The sequence below is a fragment of the Chanos chanos genome, chromosome 15 (assembly GCF_902362185.1).
Source record: "Chanos chanos chromosome 15, fChaCha1.1, whole genome shotgun sequence".
NCBI lineage: Eukaryota > Metazoa > Chordata > Actinopteri > Gonorynchiformes > Chanidae > Chanos > Chanos chanos.
Genome location: NC_044509.1, coordinates 739,006 through 755,694, shown reverse-complemented (window position 1 = coordinate 755,694; position 16,689 = coordinate 739,006). Strand labels below are relative to the sequence as shown.

The 16,689-nt window shown below is 42.2% G+C and overlaps 3 protein-coding genes across 3 annotated transcripts; 2 read left to right on the top strand and 1 right to left on the bottom strand.

Moving 5' to 3' along the window:
* The first annotated feature begins 778 nt into the window (after positions 1 to 778).
* sat2b (spermidine/spermine N1-acetyltransferase family member 2b) lies at positions 779 to 4,752 on the top strand. The gene is made up of 6 exons (XM_030793145.1): positions 779 to 1,092; positions 1,262 to 1,313; positions 1,473 to 1,556; positions 3,889 to 3,990; positions 4,116 to 4,156; positions 4,323 to 4,752. Exons 1-6 carry the CDS (start codon positions 1,030 to 1,032, stop codon positions 4,494 to 4,496), a joined length of 516 nt encoding a protein of 171 aa, XP_030649005.1. The 5' UTR covers positions 779 to 1,029; the 3' UTR covers positions 4,497 to 4,752.
* A 129-nt stretch (positions 4,753 to 4,881) lies between these two features.
* Positions 4,882 to 6,373, top strand: naa38 (N-alpha-acetyltransferase 38, NatC auxiliary subunit). Its single transcript, XM_030793144.1, has 3 exons — positions 4,882 to 4,995; positions 5,346 to 5,514; positions 6,007 to 6,373. The coding sequence occupies exons 1-3, from the start codon at positions 4,942 to 4,944 to the stop codon at positions 6,120 to 6,122; spliced, it is 339 nt and encodes a 112-aa protein (XP_030649004.1). The 5' UTR covers positions 4,882 to 4,941; the 3' UTR covers positions 6,123 to 6,373.
* A 5,831-nt stretch (positions 6,374 to 12,204) lies between these two features.
* Positions 12,205 to 16,292, bottom strand: cldn15b (claudin 15b). Its single transcript, XM_030793143.1, has 5 exons — positions 16,076 to 16,292; positions 15,119 to 15,283; positions 14,710 to 14,791; positions 12,428 to 12,538; positions 12,205 to 12,320 (listed from the first exon to the last, which is right to left on the bottom strand). The coding sequence occupies exons 1-5, from the start codon at positions 16,290 to 16,292 to the stop codon at positions 12,221 to 12,223; spliced, it is 675 nt and encodes a 224-aa protein (XP_030649003.1). The 3' UTR covers positions 12,205 to 12,220.
* Positions 16,293 to 16,689: the final 397 nt, after the last annotated feature.

Here is a 16,689-nt window from a genome sequence, read left to right as displayed (position 1 = left end):
GACACACACACATTGTTAGATGTTCATTTCCACATAATGGTTAAGGTAAATATACATCGTGTGCCGAGTGCAGGCAGGGACTCCAGCAAGACTAGCTAGTACAGCATAGTTAAAAGGGAGAGCTGGAAGGTAATACGGACATGATGGCACTCTGGGACACAAGGCGGCCACCCACTCCACCGTCAACAAACACTGTCAGTGTTGAGCTGTCTGAGAGATAAATACTGAGAATTACAATAGTAATGGGAGCACTGGTTATGATAATAACAGTGATAATGAGAACATTGGTTATGATAATAGTAGTGATAATGGGAGTACTGGTTGTGATAACGATGGTAATGGGAACACTGGTTATGATGGTGAACAGGTGGAGAAGTCACAGAAAAAGGAAGCGGGGAGTAGAAAGAGGAAGAGCGGGAGGCCGCAGAGGGAGAGCAGTGGCAACATGAGAGGACTTCCTCCACCGCGGAGTGGACAGCACGGTCACATCAAACAACGGATGACTCCTGCAGTTACTGTATAACGCTCTATTACCGTGCCGCGTGTGACTGCCGCGTGTGCTTTCATTCTCTTTCACGCACACACACAGGACATGTTCTAGACGCATGCAAATCTCCGGCTTCATTTACGTCAAAACGCTGTTGGCCCATTTGTTTATGAAGAAAAACTCAGGAGGAAACGCTGCTCTCGAGGGACACCTCCGGAGCACACGGTTACGCGCAGTCCTTCACCACAGATTTATGAATGCAAAAATGTTGCTATTTTTACAAGTAAAGCCTTATTCAAAACACATACATAAACAAAACACATAATTTAAAAACACCTGAAGTCAAACAGCCGACTCAGTCTTGTATTTCTATCTATCTATCCATCTATCTATTGGCTGCGTAAAACTTGTTTCATTTGACGTTCTTGAATCATTAAAATATGCGTTACCATGTCTCACACCAGCGGGCACCAGTTGATAAGTAACGTGCACTGTGTGGCTGTCCTTTCCTGAAGATATTTGCAATCGCAGGTCACGTCGAAATGGATTTCAGTATCCGTGCTGCAAAACCCGAGGACAGCAAAGATATTTCTCGGATGATAATGGTGAGCAGATAGTCCTACCCCACAACACGCTGCTGCAAGCAGATTTTGAGATACTGTAGTGGAATTGATATTGCTGTTACTTCATTTGGGGTCGCCTTAGTCGGTCAGAGAAGTCGGATCGATTCGGGATAAGAACACAGTATACAGTCTGTGTGTGATCTGATTGCAGGAGTTGGCAGTTTACGAAAAGATGCCGGACCAGGTGAAGATTTCTCATAAAGGTTGTGGTGTTATCAGGTTCTTAAAACTGGCAAATGTGTTTATGACAGCGTTCTCTAAAACCTCATCAGTAATTGTGTCGTCTGCATTGAGTCCGTGCTTTACAAAAACACCATGTTTACAGCATGTTTGTATGAAAGTTCTTTTCTTGATCTCACTAGAGTTGGAGCAGGACGGATTTGGTGCAAATCCATTTTACCACTGTGTGATTGCTGAAGTGCCGGAGAAACAGAAGTCAAAAGATGGTAAACGTTTCACAAACACCCGCTTTACTGTACTATACAGCCCTGATGATGATGATAATAATAATAATAATAATAATAATAATAATAATAAAAACCATATACTGTAGAGCTGAATTTCCAGTGCCTTCAGGTATAGGAATAGGCTCTTAACTGGTACAGACTGACTGTACAGACTGATGAACCAAAAGAAAGAAAGAAAACAGTTGTGCATAAGTCATATGAGAAGGTGTTTTTTATGTATCATTTTCAAAACTATAAACAGATTGCACTGGTGGTTAATACAGACAGTTATCCTTTTCAGTCCTCTATATTTCATTTTGGTTACTCAGTGTGGCATATTTAGCAGGGAGGGAAAAGGGTTTTTTTTTCATCGACAGATGACTTGTCTGGATGTGTCTGTGCTGATCATGAAGGTTCTCTTCTGTCACTCACTGTCTGTAATTATTTTCTTCTCTCACTCACTGTCTGTAATTATTTTCTTCTCTCACTCACTGTCAGTAATTATTTTCTTCTCTCACTCACTGTCTGTAATTATTTTCTTCTCTCACTCAGTCAGTAATTATTTTCTTCTCTCACTCACTGTCAGTAATTATTTTCTTCTCTCACTCACTGTCAGTAATTATTTTCCTCTCTCACTCACTGTCTGTAATTATTTTCTTCTCTCACTCACTGTCTGTAATTATTTTCTTCTCTCACTCACTGTCAGTAATTATTTTCCTCTCTCACTCACTGTCTGTAATTATTTTCTTCTCTCACTCAGTCAGTAATTATTTTCTTCTCTCACTCACTGTCAGTAATTATTTTCTTCTCTCACTCACTGTCTGTAATTATTTTCCTCTCTCACTCACTGTCAGTAATTATTAATCAGACTGAGTGTGAGCAGCTCAGAGGTCACACGTTGTCTGTCAGTTTATGTGAATGTAACTGAGGATGAAAGACAACCAGAGTGAATGAAAGAGTGATTGAAAAAAGAGTGGCTGAATTAATGAGTGAGGAAGTGATTCAGCATGTGTCTGTGCACATAAATGTGTGTGTGTGTATATCATATAATTGTGTAACAAAGTATTTTTTCAGTCCTGCTTTAGTGTCAGTGAATGCTGATGGTGGAAAAATGGGTTTGACTGTGACATCAAAACCATTTCAGTACTGGTTCAGAAAGGGTCTTCACTGGTCTACACCGGTCGTGCTCTGTTTCACACGTAACATAAATATTTTGGTGATAAATCAGTAGACTTGCAATGTTTGTGTCCACATCTGTTATTTTTTTAAATTATTTTTCTCAGAATATAATAGATCATTAGTTTAATGAATATTTTAAAATAAATGATCAAGATAAACTCTATCCTTCCTCATTTTGTTGGGACGTGTCAGAAATGTCGGAGTAGTTTAACTCTCCCAGACGTACTTTTGCTTGTCTCTTCCCTTTTAATGGAAATATATAATGAGCAAACAAATACCCTTTTTTTGACTGGGGCCAAACATGACCACGTTTTAAATGAATTGTAATTATAATTGAAACAGCAAATGAAGCAGCGTTTAAGCCTGTTTTTCTTCTCATCGTGGGGCTCACCTGTGGTTCATATGTTCATAGCTTGTCCAGATTGTTTTGAATACACCTGTCACTCATCACACTGACTGCTGGGCCAACTAAATCTGCCTCTGAAGACCTCCTCAGATGTTTAAAATAAATAAATAACCAAATCAAATGTTTCACTCAACAGGCCATTACGTGACTATCTGTCCAGGTTTGGCAGAATGTCATGGTAACTGGAAATGGTCATATGGTTGAAGTTCAGTGTATCCATACCTCCTTTTTATTTATAAATACACACATGCATTCATTTTTATTTTCAGGTGCTAAACTGAGTAAGATATAATTATAAGCTGTTACAGCATAAATGCACCCCACATTTACACATTTACCAAGTTTCTTTTCTACAAGAAAGAAATGATTTTGTGGGACTATTTTGTGAGATTATTTAAGTGAGTTTTCTCAGTATGAAAAGGCATAAAATTCCAGTGGAAACAGAATTTAAAATGATTGTTACACATGATTATTTGATGATTGAACACCATGGTTGCACCACGTCACAGTAAAAAGAGGTAAAAACAGATTTTGTAAAAGATTCATGTCCCTGAACAAACTGGAGGATGAAAGGAGATGCAGAATACGGATTTTTCTTTTTTCTTTGTTCTTTACTTTATCATCCCAGGACTCATATTCATAACTCTCTCTGTGTGTGTGTGTGTGTGTGTGTGTGTGTGTGTGTGTGTGTGTGTGTGTGTGTGTGTGTGTGTGTGTGTGTGTGTGTGTGTGTGTGTGTGCGTGCAGGACACACCACGGTTGGCTATGCCCTCTTTTTCTACACGTACAGAACATGGAAAGGTAGAACTATCTATATGGAGGATCTGTATGTTATGCCAGAATTCCGAGGTAAGCGAGAGAATGTGTGTGTGTGTGTGTGTGTTTGTGTGTTTTTGCAGAAATATGATGAGTTTTGAATTTGCGGTATGTGCAGACTTTAGTTAAACTTGTTATGTGATTTTGACGCTTCACAGGCAAAGGCATTGGGAAGGCTTTGATGAGCACTGTGGCCAGGGTGAGTTTTATTCATGCAGTTAGATGCACTCACTTGTTTAATTTAAGGACACTCGATTTCTTTCTGCTTTGACCTTGTACATGAAATTGTATCTTTGTGGAAATGTGATCTTGGAACAGCTCCACAATCCCGGCGAATAATGTTTTTTTGGCCTTTGTTTTAATAGATTGGTCAGGAGCAGCAGTGTGCATGTCTGCAGCTGTCAGTGTTGGACTGGAACAGACCGTCTCTGGACTTCTACCTGGCTAAAGGAGCTCAAGACCTGACCGCCACTGAAGGCTGGCATTTCCTGCGCTTTGATGGAGATGCTATGGAAAAACTGGCTCAGGAAGCTCCATAGAAACCATGTTTTATGTTTAAAATGAGTATTAAATAACACTTTTCAGTGCTTTCCAAAAAATGTTTACCACCTGTGGGAGCAAATATTTTGATTTCTGTTGTCTTATCACCCATGTAGCCTGGGAACAAATATTTAAGATCTGTTTATAAAAGCCAGTTTTATAAATATGTAACTCCTCTGGCGTTGTGGTGTAACGGTTTTTCGTAATCTTGTAACTGAATGATTTGCAAGAAAATGAATAAGATCTGAGATATGACTTGGAGCTTCGTTTGTGTTCTTGGGGCTGAATCATCTGCAGCGGTAGGTGGCGGTGTGACTGCATGTGTCTCTGACATTTCGGTTGCCATTAGCAGCAGAAGAAGTCGACTCATGACATTCGACCTTTGTACGTTAAGCAATGTTGTGTTAAAATTCCCGCTTAAGCGTTGGAATTTAAGTACCAGTTATGTCGCAGATGGCATCGGAAAACGAGGAAAATGGCACTGAAATGCAAAGTGAGGTAAGATTCGGTCTTTGCGGGAGTAGTAATATGTGTTTGGTGTTTAGCCTGTGTTACAATTAACCATTATCCCAACCAACGTTAGCTAAATTCATACCTGGTCCTGACCGAAGTCTTGAATATAAAAGCTATTCATGAATTTTCAAAGTTGCATAAGCATCATAAACCTCTGTTTTTGAAAGATGTGATCAGCATGTAATTCGAATTTTATTTGCCATGTACACGGATCGTCAGTTAGACTCATTAGGTGGTTGAGCTCGCTATGTCGCAGAGCTATAACACCACTAGCAGTTTCTGCGACTCGTTTTAGTCGAACGTCTGAATGTATGTAATTTTCCACTCTGACACAGCCGGAAGAGTCTCCGTATTCTTTGGCCAGAGCGAAACTGGAAAACCTCCTGAACAAGAGTATGCGAATCCGAATGACTGACGGACGGACGCTAGTTGGACTTTTCCTCTGTACCGATCGCGACTGTAACGTCATTCTTGGCTCAGCGCAGGAATTCCTCAAGTCTACAGGTGCCGTGCGTTATATGCCATATACATCACATTCTGTATGACAATACACTCTTATCATATACATCACATTCTATAAGATAATACACGCTCATCCTGCGTTATGTCAGATTCTACCCAAAACATCACATTATATACGCAGTCTACATATCTACATAAACCAGTGTGAAAATTAACATTGTTCTAGTTACAGTTGGCAAATAAGTTTCTTGAATTTCTTTTTAGTAAGTATCCTGATTGTGGGCATAGTGATGTACCCTTTAGGTTTTTAGGAGTTAAGATATAGGCAATGGATTTATTACAGGGTATTTCAGGAGTTTTTGTAAGCTGTTTCCTCACAGTAACGGACCAATACCAGCACAGATATATGGACATGGAATCTATGCTGTAAACATGCACATATGAATCAAGCCATAATATTCTCTCAGCATTCAATAACTCTCTCCCTCTCTCTCTCTCTCTCTCTCCCTCTCTCTCTCTCTCTCTCTGCGGCAGACTCTTTCTCTCAGGGGGAGCCGCGGGTGCTGGGTTTGGCCATGGTTCCAGGTCATCACGTGGTCTCTATTGAAGTTGAGACTGAAAGTTTACCCAGCAGCACTCAGGGGATCTGAGTCCCGTCACCAGGAGAGGGAGAAACGTGCACGGTTACCGTGTTACCGTGGCTACAGTGCTGGCTCAGGGTTGCCACTGAGCTGATCCAGTGCACAGGTGTGTGCACTCGACAGGACTGTGACAGTGTGATGAAACATACACACTTATCCTGAGCAGGATCGTATCTGTCTGCTCAGGAGAACTACGCTGTGGAGTTTGGACTCACCCGTATGTCATTTTGTGTTCACACATATGTATGTATGTCATTTTGTGTTCACACATATGTATGTATGTCATTTTGTGTTCACACATATGTATGTATGTCGTTTTGTGTGTATATGTTGGTATTTTTAAGGGTCAGGAGCACCTTGACTTTATGTGTCATTAAATGGTGCTGTCATGGAGAGTCAGATGTGGTTTCTGGTCTTGGTGACTCATTGAAAACCCAGACTGCTGTGAATGTGCTCACTCCTATTCTGATCAGTGCTGAGGTACAGAAAATACAAGAGCTGAATGATCTGGTGACTTTTCACTGTGTAATTCAAGACAGATTATGACAGCATCTCTCAGATTATGGCAAAACCTTTTCAACAATTAAAAGATCTACACTCCCATCTGTGGTGATTCTGTTCCCGTGTTCCTCTGGACAGGAGTAGAGGGTCCTGACCAAGACGTAGTGAATTTTGAGTGATGCTTTGACTTTGGGACACATCAGTTTAAAAGTAAATCAGGAAGCTTAGATTACACTCAATACAGTCAGCCCGCCGTATCCATGGGTTCTGCATCCACGGGTTCAACCTACTGCGGATCGAAAATACCCCCCCACCCCCGAAAAAAAAAACCAAAAACCTGTGTATTTATTCCATTTATTAAACGGTATTATTTATTAAATACAATTGTTGAATACTTGATTCTGATTGGTCCATTATGGCATTCTACGGTCTTATTTCTGAATGGCAGACAGCTGCAGTGAATGACACACCGTTGCTATTGGACGCAGTCTAACGGACTATTTGTTTTAGCGGAAGCCATAAAATAATTGTTGAATCAATATTTTGTGTCAAAGGATTGATTTCTTTAGTGAGTATCCATGTAATAAGCGGGATAATATGCAGAGAGCCGGGGTGTTCTGACGAGTTGTGCTGCCTGTCGATATATGTGCTACTGAATGGCTCTGCACATGCACTCACAGTGGGGCAGGCAAACTCAAATTTTCATAACAATTGTGTATTTTATGATAAAAGCATCAAATTACGTAGAAAAACTCAAAAAGGGGATCTGATCAGATTTAGAGATGGAGGCACTTAAAATCTGGCCCCTGGGGGCCAATATGGCCCTGAATGATCGTTTTATTTCATGTAAAATGATTACATAAGTATACATAACAACAGGTATACATTAAGTCAAAAGAAACATGTTATCTTGGCTTATATTGGTGTCATATTGTGTATTTATTCAATTGTATATTATATATATATATATTCATATAACACCTGACAAAGATCAGCTCTTTATCAGTTATTATTATGCATATATATTTAAGTTCTTGAATGATTCTTAATTCAGATCACACTATGTGAATTTATCACCTCAATTCATTAACCGGCGTATGGTAATATTTGGTATTACAGGAGCTGAATTTGTAAATCTCTGATATCTAATTATTTGAGGACCTTCTGTGTGAGTATGTCCCCAGAATTGATTTGATTTATGGTAAAATATATAATTGTATTAGTTGCTAGTTTCTACTTTCTATCTTTTTTCACACATCAAAAGCCATATTTGGTGACCATGTTGAAAAATGGCCATCATGGCCCCCAGGGGCTGAATTTGAAGCGCCTCCATTTCTAAATCTGATCAGATCACCTTTATGAGTTTTTATACAAATCTGATGCTTTTATCATAACATGTGTAATCATTACGCTAAACTGTCCCACTATTAGGGTGAGGGTCGGGGATGGACACTGCTATCGATTCACGCTGTGGTAACATTTCTCCACAAAGCAGCACAACTCCTCAGAACACCGGGCCTTATCGTGAAACAAACCCTTTGAGGGTGATTCAAGATCACTCCGCTTCACGCTGGGCTCCTGCATCACCCTGTCTCGGTTTATTTCGCAATAATGACCGGCTCACTGTAGGCTGCATTATCCTTAACCGATTTCTCTTTCAGGTCATTACACAAAAGCCGTCTGTAAGTGTTGAAAGAAAAAAATGTTACGTTGTTGCTAACACGTATATAGTTAGGCCACAGACTTTTTTATTGTCATTATTCCCTAAACAATACAGTATAACAACTGTTTGCACAGCATTTACGTTGTATTAGGTATTATAAGTAATCTAGAGATGATTTAAAGTATACGCGAGGGCTAGGGTGGGTTATATACCAATACTGCACTATTTTATATATGGGACTTGAGCATCCATGGATTTCGGTATCCACAGAGGGTCCTGGAATCAATCCCTCGCTGAGGGCTAACTGTACTCATTGATAAAATGCGTTGGCTATAAAAGAGCTTGGAAACCGAACAGCACTGAATGGTGACAGAGCCTGCGGTATGAGTTAAGGTAGAGAACAGTCACAGAGCCTGCAGTGTGAGTTAAGGTAGAGAACAGTCACAGAGCCTGCAGTATGAGTTAAGATAGAGAACAGTCACAGAGCCTGCAGTATGAGTTAAGGTAGAGAACAGTCACAGAGCCTGCAATATGAGTTAAGGTAGAGAACAGTCACAGAGCCTGCAGTATGAGTTAAGGTAGAGAACAGTCACAGAGCCTGCAGTATGAGTTAAGGTAGAGAACAGTCACAGAGCCTGCAGTATGAGTTAAGGTAGAGAACAGTCACAGAGCCTGCAGTATGAGTTAAGGTAGAGAACAGTCACAGAGCCTGCAGTACGAGTTAAGATAGAGAACAGTCACAGAGCCTGCAGTATGAGTTAAGGTAGAGAACAGTCACAGAGCCTGCAGCATGAGTTAAGATAGAGAACAGTCACAGAGCCTGCAGTGTGAGTTAAGGTAGAGAACAGTCACAGAGCCTGCAGTATGAGTTAAGACAGAGAACAGTCACAGAGCCCGCAGTATGAGTTAAGGTAGAGAACAGTCACAGAGCCTGCAGTATGAGTTAAGGTAGAGAACAGTCACAGAGCCTGCAGTATGAGTTAAGATAGAGAACAGTCACAGAGCCTGCAGTATGAGTTAAGGTAGAGAACAGTCACAGAGCCTGCAGTATGAGTTAAGGTAGAGAACAGTCACAGAGCCTGCGGTATGAGTTAAGGTAGAGAACAGTCACAGAGCCTGCGGTATGAGTTAAGGTAGAGAACAGTCACAGAGCCTGCAGTATGAGTTAAGGTAGAGAACAGTCACAGAGTCTGCAGTACGAGTTAAGGTAGAGAACAGTCACAGAGCCTGCAGTACGAGTTAAGGTAGAGAACAGTCACAGAGCCTGCAGCATGAGTTAAGGTAGAGAACAGTCACAGAGCCTGCAGCATGAGTTAAGATAGAGAACAGTCACAGAGTCTGCAGTACGAGTTAAGGTAGAGAACAGTCACAGAGCCTGCAGTATGAGTTAAGGTAGAGAACAGTCACAGAGCCTGCAGTGTGAGTTAAGGTAGAGAACAGTCACAGAGCCTGCAGTATGAGTTAAGATAGAGAACAGTCACAGAGTCTGCAGTATGAGTTAAGATAGAGAACAGTCACAGCCTGCAGTATGAGTTAAGGTAGAGAACAGTCACAGAGCCTGCAGTATGAGTTAAGGTAGAGAACAGTCACAGAGCCTGCAGTACGAGTTAAGGTAGAGAACAGTCACAGAGCCTGCAGTATGAGTTAAGGTAGAGAACAGTCACAGAGCCTGCAGTATGAGTTAAGATAGAGAACAGTCACAGAGCCTGCAGTATGAGTTAAGGTAAAGAACAGTCACAGAGCCTGCAGTATGAGTTAAGGTAGAGAACAGTCACAGAGCCTGCAGTACGAGTTAAGGTAGAGAAAAGTCACAGAGCCTGCAGTATGAGTTAAGGTAGAGAACAGTCACAGAGCCCGCAGTATGAGTTAAGGTAGAGAACAGTCACAGAGCCTGCAGTATGAGTTAAGGTAAAGAACAGTCACAGAGCCTGCAGTATGAGTTAAGGTAGAGAACAGTCACAGAGCCTGCAGTATGAGTTAAGGTAGAGAACAGTCACAGAGCCTGCAGTACGAGTTAAGGTAGAGAACAGTCACAGAGCCTGCAGTGTGAGTTAAGGTAGAGAACAGTCACAGAGCCCGCAGTATGAGTTAAGGTAGAGAACAGTCACAGAGCCTGCAGTATGAGTTAAGGTAAAGAAAAGTCACAGAGCCTGCAGTGTGAGTTAAGGTAGAGAACAGTCACAGAGCCTGCAGTATGAGTTAAGGTAGAGAACAGTCACAGAGCCTGCAGTATGAGTTAAGACAGAGAACAGTCACAGAGCCTGCAGTGTGAGCTAAGGTGGAGAACAGTCACAGAGCCTGCAGTATGAGTTAAGATAGAGAACAGTCACAGAGCCCGCAGTATGAGTTAAGGTAGAGAACAGTCACAGAGCCTGCAGTATGAGTTAAGGTAGGGAACAGTCACAGAGCCTGCAGTATGAGTTAAGATAGAGAACAGTCACAGAGCCTGCAGTATGAGTTAAGGTAGGGAACAGTCACAGAGCCTGCAGTATGAGTTAAGGTAGAGAACAGTCACAGAGCCTGCAGTATGAGTTAAGATAGAGAACAGTCACAGAGCCTGCAGTATGAATTAACATAGAGAACAGTCACAGAGCCTGCAGTGTGAGTTAAGATAGAGGAGAACAGAGAATATACTAAACATTGACAAACCTGCCTCACAGCAAAATCATTCGGCACTTACAGGGATCAACAGACACCAAAGAATGGTTGGTAAGAACCATAAAAACGACTGTCTCAAAACTTATGACATAATTGAATGTGTACCTCTGTGACCCAGTCAGAACAGAAACCACAATGTTAGCCCCACAAAGCTGGCATGCATTTTAGGGCTGTGATTCAGACCACTGGCCTGTGCCCATGAAGACATCATTTAGTGTGAGGAGCATAACATTTCCATACACCCTGGTAGAGGTAATATTACGCAATGGTTAGTGTAACTTTCTCATGTTACTAAAGTGAAGTCACAGTACTGACAAGATTTTGGGACCAAAGCTGAGACTGTGTTTGTTGACAGGTTGGAGATCAGCTGTACCGTTTAAAATACAGTCATTTCAGGTTAGTCCTCATGACAGACAGAGGAAAAACAGTTTTACTGCAATATCTCGCAATCTCTTACTGCTGTCTCTTACTGCTTACTGGATGAACAATATAGTCAGTAATTTTCACCTCAGATTTCTCTCTGAGATCTCCAAAATGCTGTTATATTAGTGTAATCATTGCATTGTCTGACTGTTATTCACATGCTGTTATATCAGTGTAATCATTGCATTGTCTGACTGTCATTCACATGCTGTTATATCAGTGTAATCATTGCATTGTCTGACTGTCATTCACATGTTATTTGGACGGGAAGACAAGGATACGACAATAATGCAGAGAAATGTTTATTTTATTGGTCAACAAATACAAAAATGTATATACAAATATCCAGCTATATATCCAAGGAGTAGACCTATTTACCCTAATGGAAATACTCTGATTTAAGTATTAAAGCGCTTAATGGAGAAAATAACCACTGACCTAAGAAAACCATGAACAAAGCTCAAGGAGAAACGATAATGTAACATTACAAAGCAGGTCAAATGTCCTTTATATCTGATTAAGAATTAACATGGTACAATGATTTTTCCTCATATTTTCAAGAGAACTATATGCTCTCAGTACTGACAATAAAAATCATTAACTGCTAACTAATAATTATTCAGTCGTAATGTTTAACATGAAAACAGTTATAAAAATCAAGTCTGTCTCAAATGTTTGATGATTACACCTCTCAGAATTTGACCACAGAAACGGCTTATGCGGGAGAATGTAACATGGACTTCCTGTGCATTGTGAATAGAACGACTCTGCTGCATGCGGCTGTGTGGGAGTGTGTTCATTATCAGTCACTAGATGGGACTTCAGTCGTCTGGCCCGTCTCCCCCGGTTCCCGATCCAACCCTCAGACGTAGGCGTTCCGTCCATATTGGCTCGGTGGGCCCTGGGACACGGGTGTCCCGGAATACCCAGTGCCTCTGGTGGCGGGGTGGTAAGAGTACAGTCTGAGAAAGAAAGAAAGAAAGAAAGAAAGAAAAACATGATATGATCTGGGGACTAACAAAGGGTAAAAATGATGAAGATGACTCACACACTGGCATTTTAAACATACATTTTGTCAGATGTGGTGCCCAGTTTGCAGGCACAGAGAAGACAGCATCCTCCACAGAGGGCGAGGGTCGCGGAGCTCCAGCCGATGTACAGACCCTCCCCTATCTCGTACCTGCCGTACACACCAGACAGACAGTACACAGTGAGTGAAGCGTTTGGAGACAGTGCTACACTGACCCGTGAGTGAAGCGTTTGGAGACAGTGCTACACTGACCCGTGAGTGAAGCGTTTGGAGACAGTGCTTCACTGACCCGTGAGTGAAGCGTTTGGAGACAGCGCTACACTGACCCGTGAGTGAAGCGTTTAGAGACAGTGCTACACTGGCCAGTGAGTGAAGCGTTTGGAGACAGTGCTACACTGGGCAGTGAGTGAAGCGTTTGGAGACAGTGCTACACTGACCCGTGAGTGAAGTGTTTAGAGACAGTGCTACACTGACCCGTGAGTGAAGCGTTTGGAGACAGTGCTACACTGGCCAGTGAGTGAAGCGTTTGGAGACAGTGCTACACTGACCAGTGAGTGAAGCGTTTGGAGACAGTGCTACATTGACCAGTGAGTGAAGCGTTTGGAGACAGTGCTACACTGACCCGTGAGTGAAGCGTTTGGAGACAGTGCTACACTGGCCAGTGAGTGAAGCGTTTGGAGACAGTGCTACACTGGGCAGTGAGTGAAGCGTTTGGAGACAGTGCTACACTGACCCGTGAGTGAAGCGTTTGGAGACAGTGCTACACTGACCAGTGAGTGAAGCGTTTGGAGACAGTGCTACACTGACCCGTGAGTGAAGGAGATCAGGGGAAATTCTGAATTCAGGTTTATAGAGAGAAACGTGTCAGACCCCTGACTACCTCAGCCCAAAGCCATCAGACCGGAGCTAGGCTCAGCACAGCATATTTGAGAGTAAAATAACCACAAAAATGTACCTAGAACAGTACCTATTCCACAGTCCTTTTACCAGAAACTGAAACTGGTCTCAGTTGTCTTTTGTGAAGTAAAACTAGCCAACCCAGGCTCTGTTTATTTCACTAATAATTTCATGTTCAGTAACTGTGGGGTTGGACTATTAATATGCAGTCTCAGAATACGTACACACTGCACAGACATGACTCAAACTCATGCCCCTGTGTGGAGCTGAACACCTGAGTATGTCTGTGTAAGAACAGAGTGTCTGTGAGAACACACACAATCCAGCATCTGACTCACAATCCAGCATCTCACTCACAATCCAGCATCTGACTCGCAATCCAGCATCTGACTCACAATCCAGCATCTCACTCACAATCCAGCATCTCACTCACAATCCAGCATCTCACTCACAATCCAGCATCTGACTCACAATCCAGCATCTGACTCGCAATCCAGCATCTCACTCACAATCCAGCATCTGACTCGCAATCCAGCATCTGACTCACAATCCAGAATCTCACTCACAATCCAGCATCTGACTTGCAATCCAGCATCTGACTCACAATCCAGCATCTGACTCGCAATCCAGCATCTGACTCACAATCCAGCATCTGACTCGCAATCCAGAATCTCACTCACAATCCAGCATCTGACTCACAATCCAGCATCTGACTCACAATCCAGCATCTCACTCACAATCCAGCATCTCACTCACAATCCAGCATCTGACTCACAATCCAGCATCTCACTCACAATCCAGCATCTCACTCACAATCCAGCATCTGACTCACAATCCAGCATCTCACTCACAATCCAGCATCTGACTCACAATCCAGCATCTCACTCACAATCCAGCATCTGATTCACAATCCAGCATCTCACTCACAATCCAGCATCTGACTCACAATCCAGCATCTCACTCACAATCCAGCATCTCACTCACAATCCAGCATCTGACTCACAATCCAGCATCTCACTCACAATCCAGCATCTGACTCACAATCCAGCATCTGACTCTGATCAACCAAAATCACCCATCACCAGCCCCTCTGGTTTTTACACACACCTCTAGACAAAACTCTGCATAATGAAGGTTGAAGTCTACGCAAAGTCAGTTACAATTTGAATGAAAATGGATTTAGGTTGTTGCAATGTTAATAACTACACTTAACCCACACAACAGTTATTCACATGGAAATATCATTATTTGAGTTTGCTCAGCTGATCAACAAGAAATATTACAATTGTGCCTTTGACGACAAGATGTTTAGTGTAGATAAGGATCTGTGTGTGTGTTTTCAGATCAGAAGGTTTACTCATGTCCCACAGATTAAAAGACCAGTGTTTGTAGTCATAGTTTACCAACCACTTAATCACACTCACTTGGTCCCCGGATACAGCGGGTCAAAGAATTCCTGCGTAATGTTGAAAGCATACCAAGACACAGCAATCATAGTACACAAACCTGAGAAGACACACACACACACACACGCACACACACACACACACACACACACAGACACACACACACACACACTTTATAAATAAATGATTCAGCCATGGAGTTAATATGACTAACTCATTACTATTCTAAATAACTGAACCTACAATATTGACAGAGGGTCAACACAATCACGACTGTGTCCAAACCCTGACTCAATACGGGTTGCAATGCAATTCAATTCAGTTTTCATACCCATTGAAACTCAATTGCTCTTAAAAATTCCAGTGATAACGCCAACTCACTTTGTATAATGCAATTAATCCGTCAGACACTAGGCGGCGAACTTACCCTGCAGTATGAAGAAGACGCCGCCGATCCCGGCGACTCTGCCTTTGAAGACGTAGTTGTCACCCCCGATTTTAGAGCACTGCATCCCCACCAGAGTCGCCACGAGCCCGAACGTCCCCATCACAATCGAGGCGATCATGAGCGCGCGTGAAGCTTGGATGTACCCTGTAAAAGACACAGACACACACACACACACACACACACAGAGAAAGAGAGAGAGAGAGAGAGAGAGAGAGAGAGATGATCTATTCAAAGAAATAATAGATGAATTTGCAAGTATTTAATGTCGTCAAGAAGAAGAAGAATATTCTACAAGCCGGGAATGGAAAGGCCAGAGATGTTTGTTCCGCGCAGAATATTTTGTGTAATCAGTATTTATTTTAACAAATGATGTACGTCTCGATAACTGTGATAAATTCACGAAGATGATGCTACGACCGACCAAAGTAATTCAAGAAAGTTTTTTATCGACCGCCTCAAATCCAAAACTCTCCGCCAGTTCCAGCTCTCTACGAACGGACTGGTTATTATCCCTCAACCGTTTCCGCATGCATTTGTTACCGACACACATATATAATAAAATGTGAAACAGACCAAATGACTGCGCTGAAATCGCTGAAATAGCCTTAGCACCCGACAAATCCGACAAAGACGAGGGGAAATGTTCTAGCCACAACTTTCACCGTAAAACACCCTAAAAAGTTTGTTTTGTTTACGAATAGTCGTGACTCACAATGCCTGCAACAGGCATGTCGAATAATAATCGCACCTCTGTTGAACAAAAAAGTTTGCGGTGTTTTCAAGTCCAAATAAGTGATTTTCCTCAGTATACACAGGTTAGGCAGGTTGTTAAAAGCGCACTATTAATTTTATATAATAACGAATTCGTGATTGACTGTATCAGTTTAAAACAGCTTCATTTCGGTAAAATCAGTGTCATTTTTTACGGTCACGTACCGGACAGGGCGAGTAAGGACGGAAAATCACGGCAATTGTGGATTCCAATTGAGTCGGTGGCGCATGACATCCATAGGTTTTCATAGATGGTGGAGGTCGTTATAACGTTTCCATCCACCGTAGACACCCTCCAGTACCGATTCGGCAGAGCTACACCGACCATGATCCAGCCAAGGAATCCCAAGAAGAAAGCCACTGCCTCAACAATGGGGTTCATTTTGTATTTGCTGTAGCTTTTTTGGGGGGGGGGGCTCTGACTTCTGAGTTTCTTCAGCCTTATCCAAGTCGGTCTCGTGCAGTTAAACGTCTGGGCCCGATTCGCTCCTTTGGATGTGGTCAGTTTCGCTGTTACGCACTCCAAATACGCACAAGGCGAATTCTTAAGGTAAACATTGCGCCCCAAGAGTTTCCAACACAGGGATTGGTGATGGAGAGAAAGGTTAAGCCATCAATGATTAATTCTTCCTCTCAACTCCAAAAAACCCCTCCCTTCTTCTTTGGGCTCCCATTCATAGTATCGTTCCAGAAACATCATGAGTGTTTGTCCAGAGTCGAAACGCTTTAGCTGTCCACGATTTATGTCCCTGGCCCTTTCTTATGGAACTACATCACTT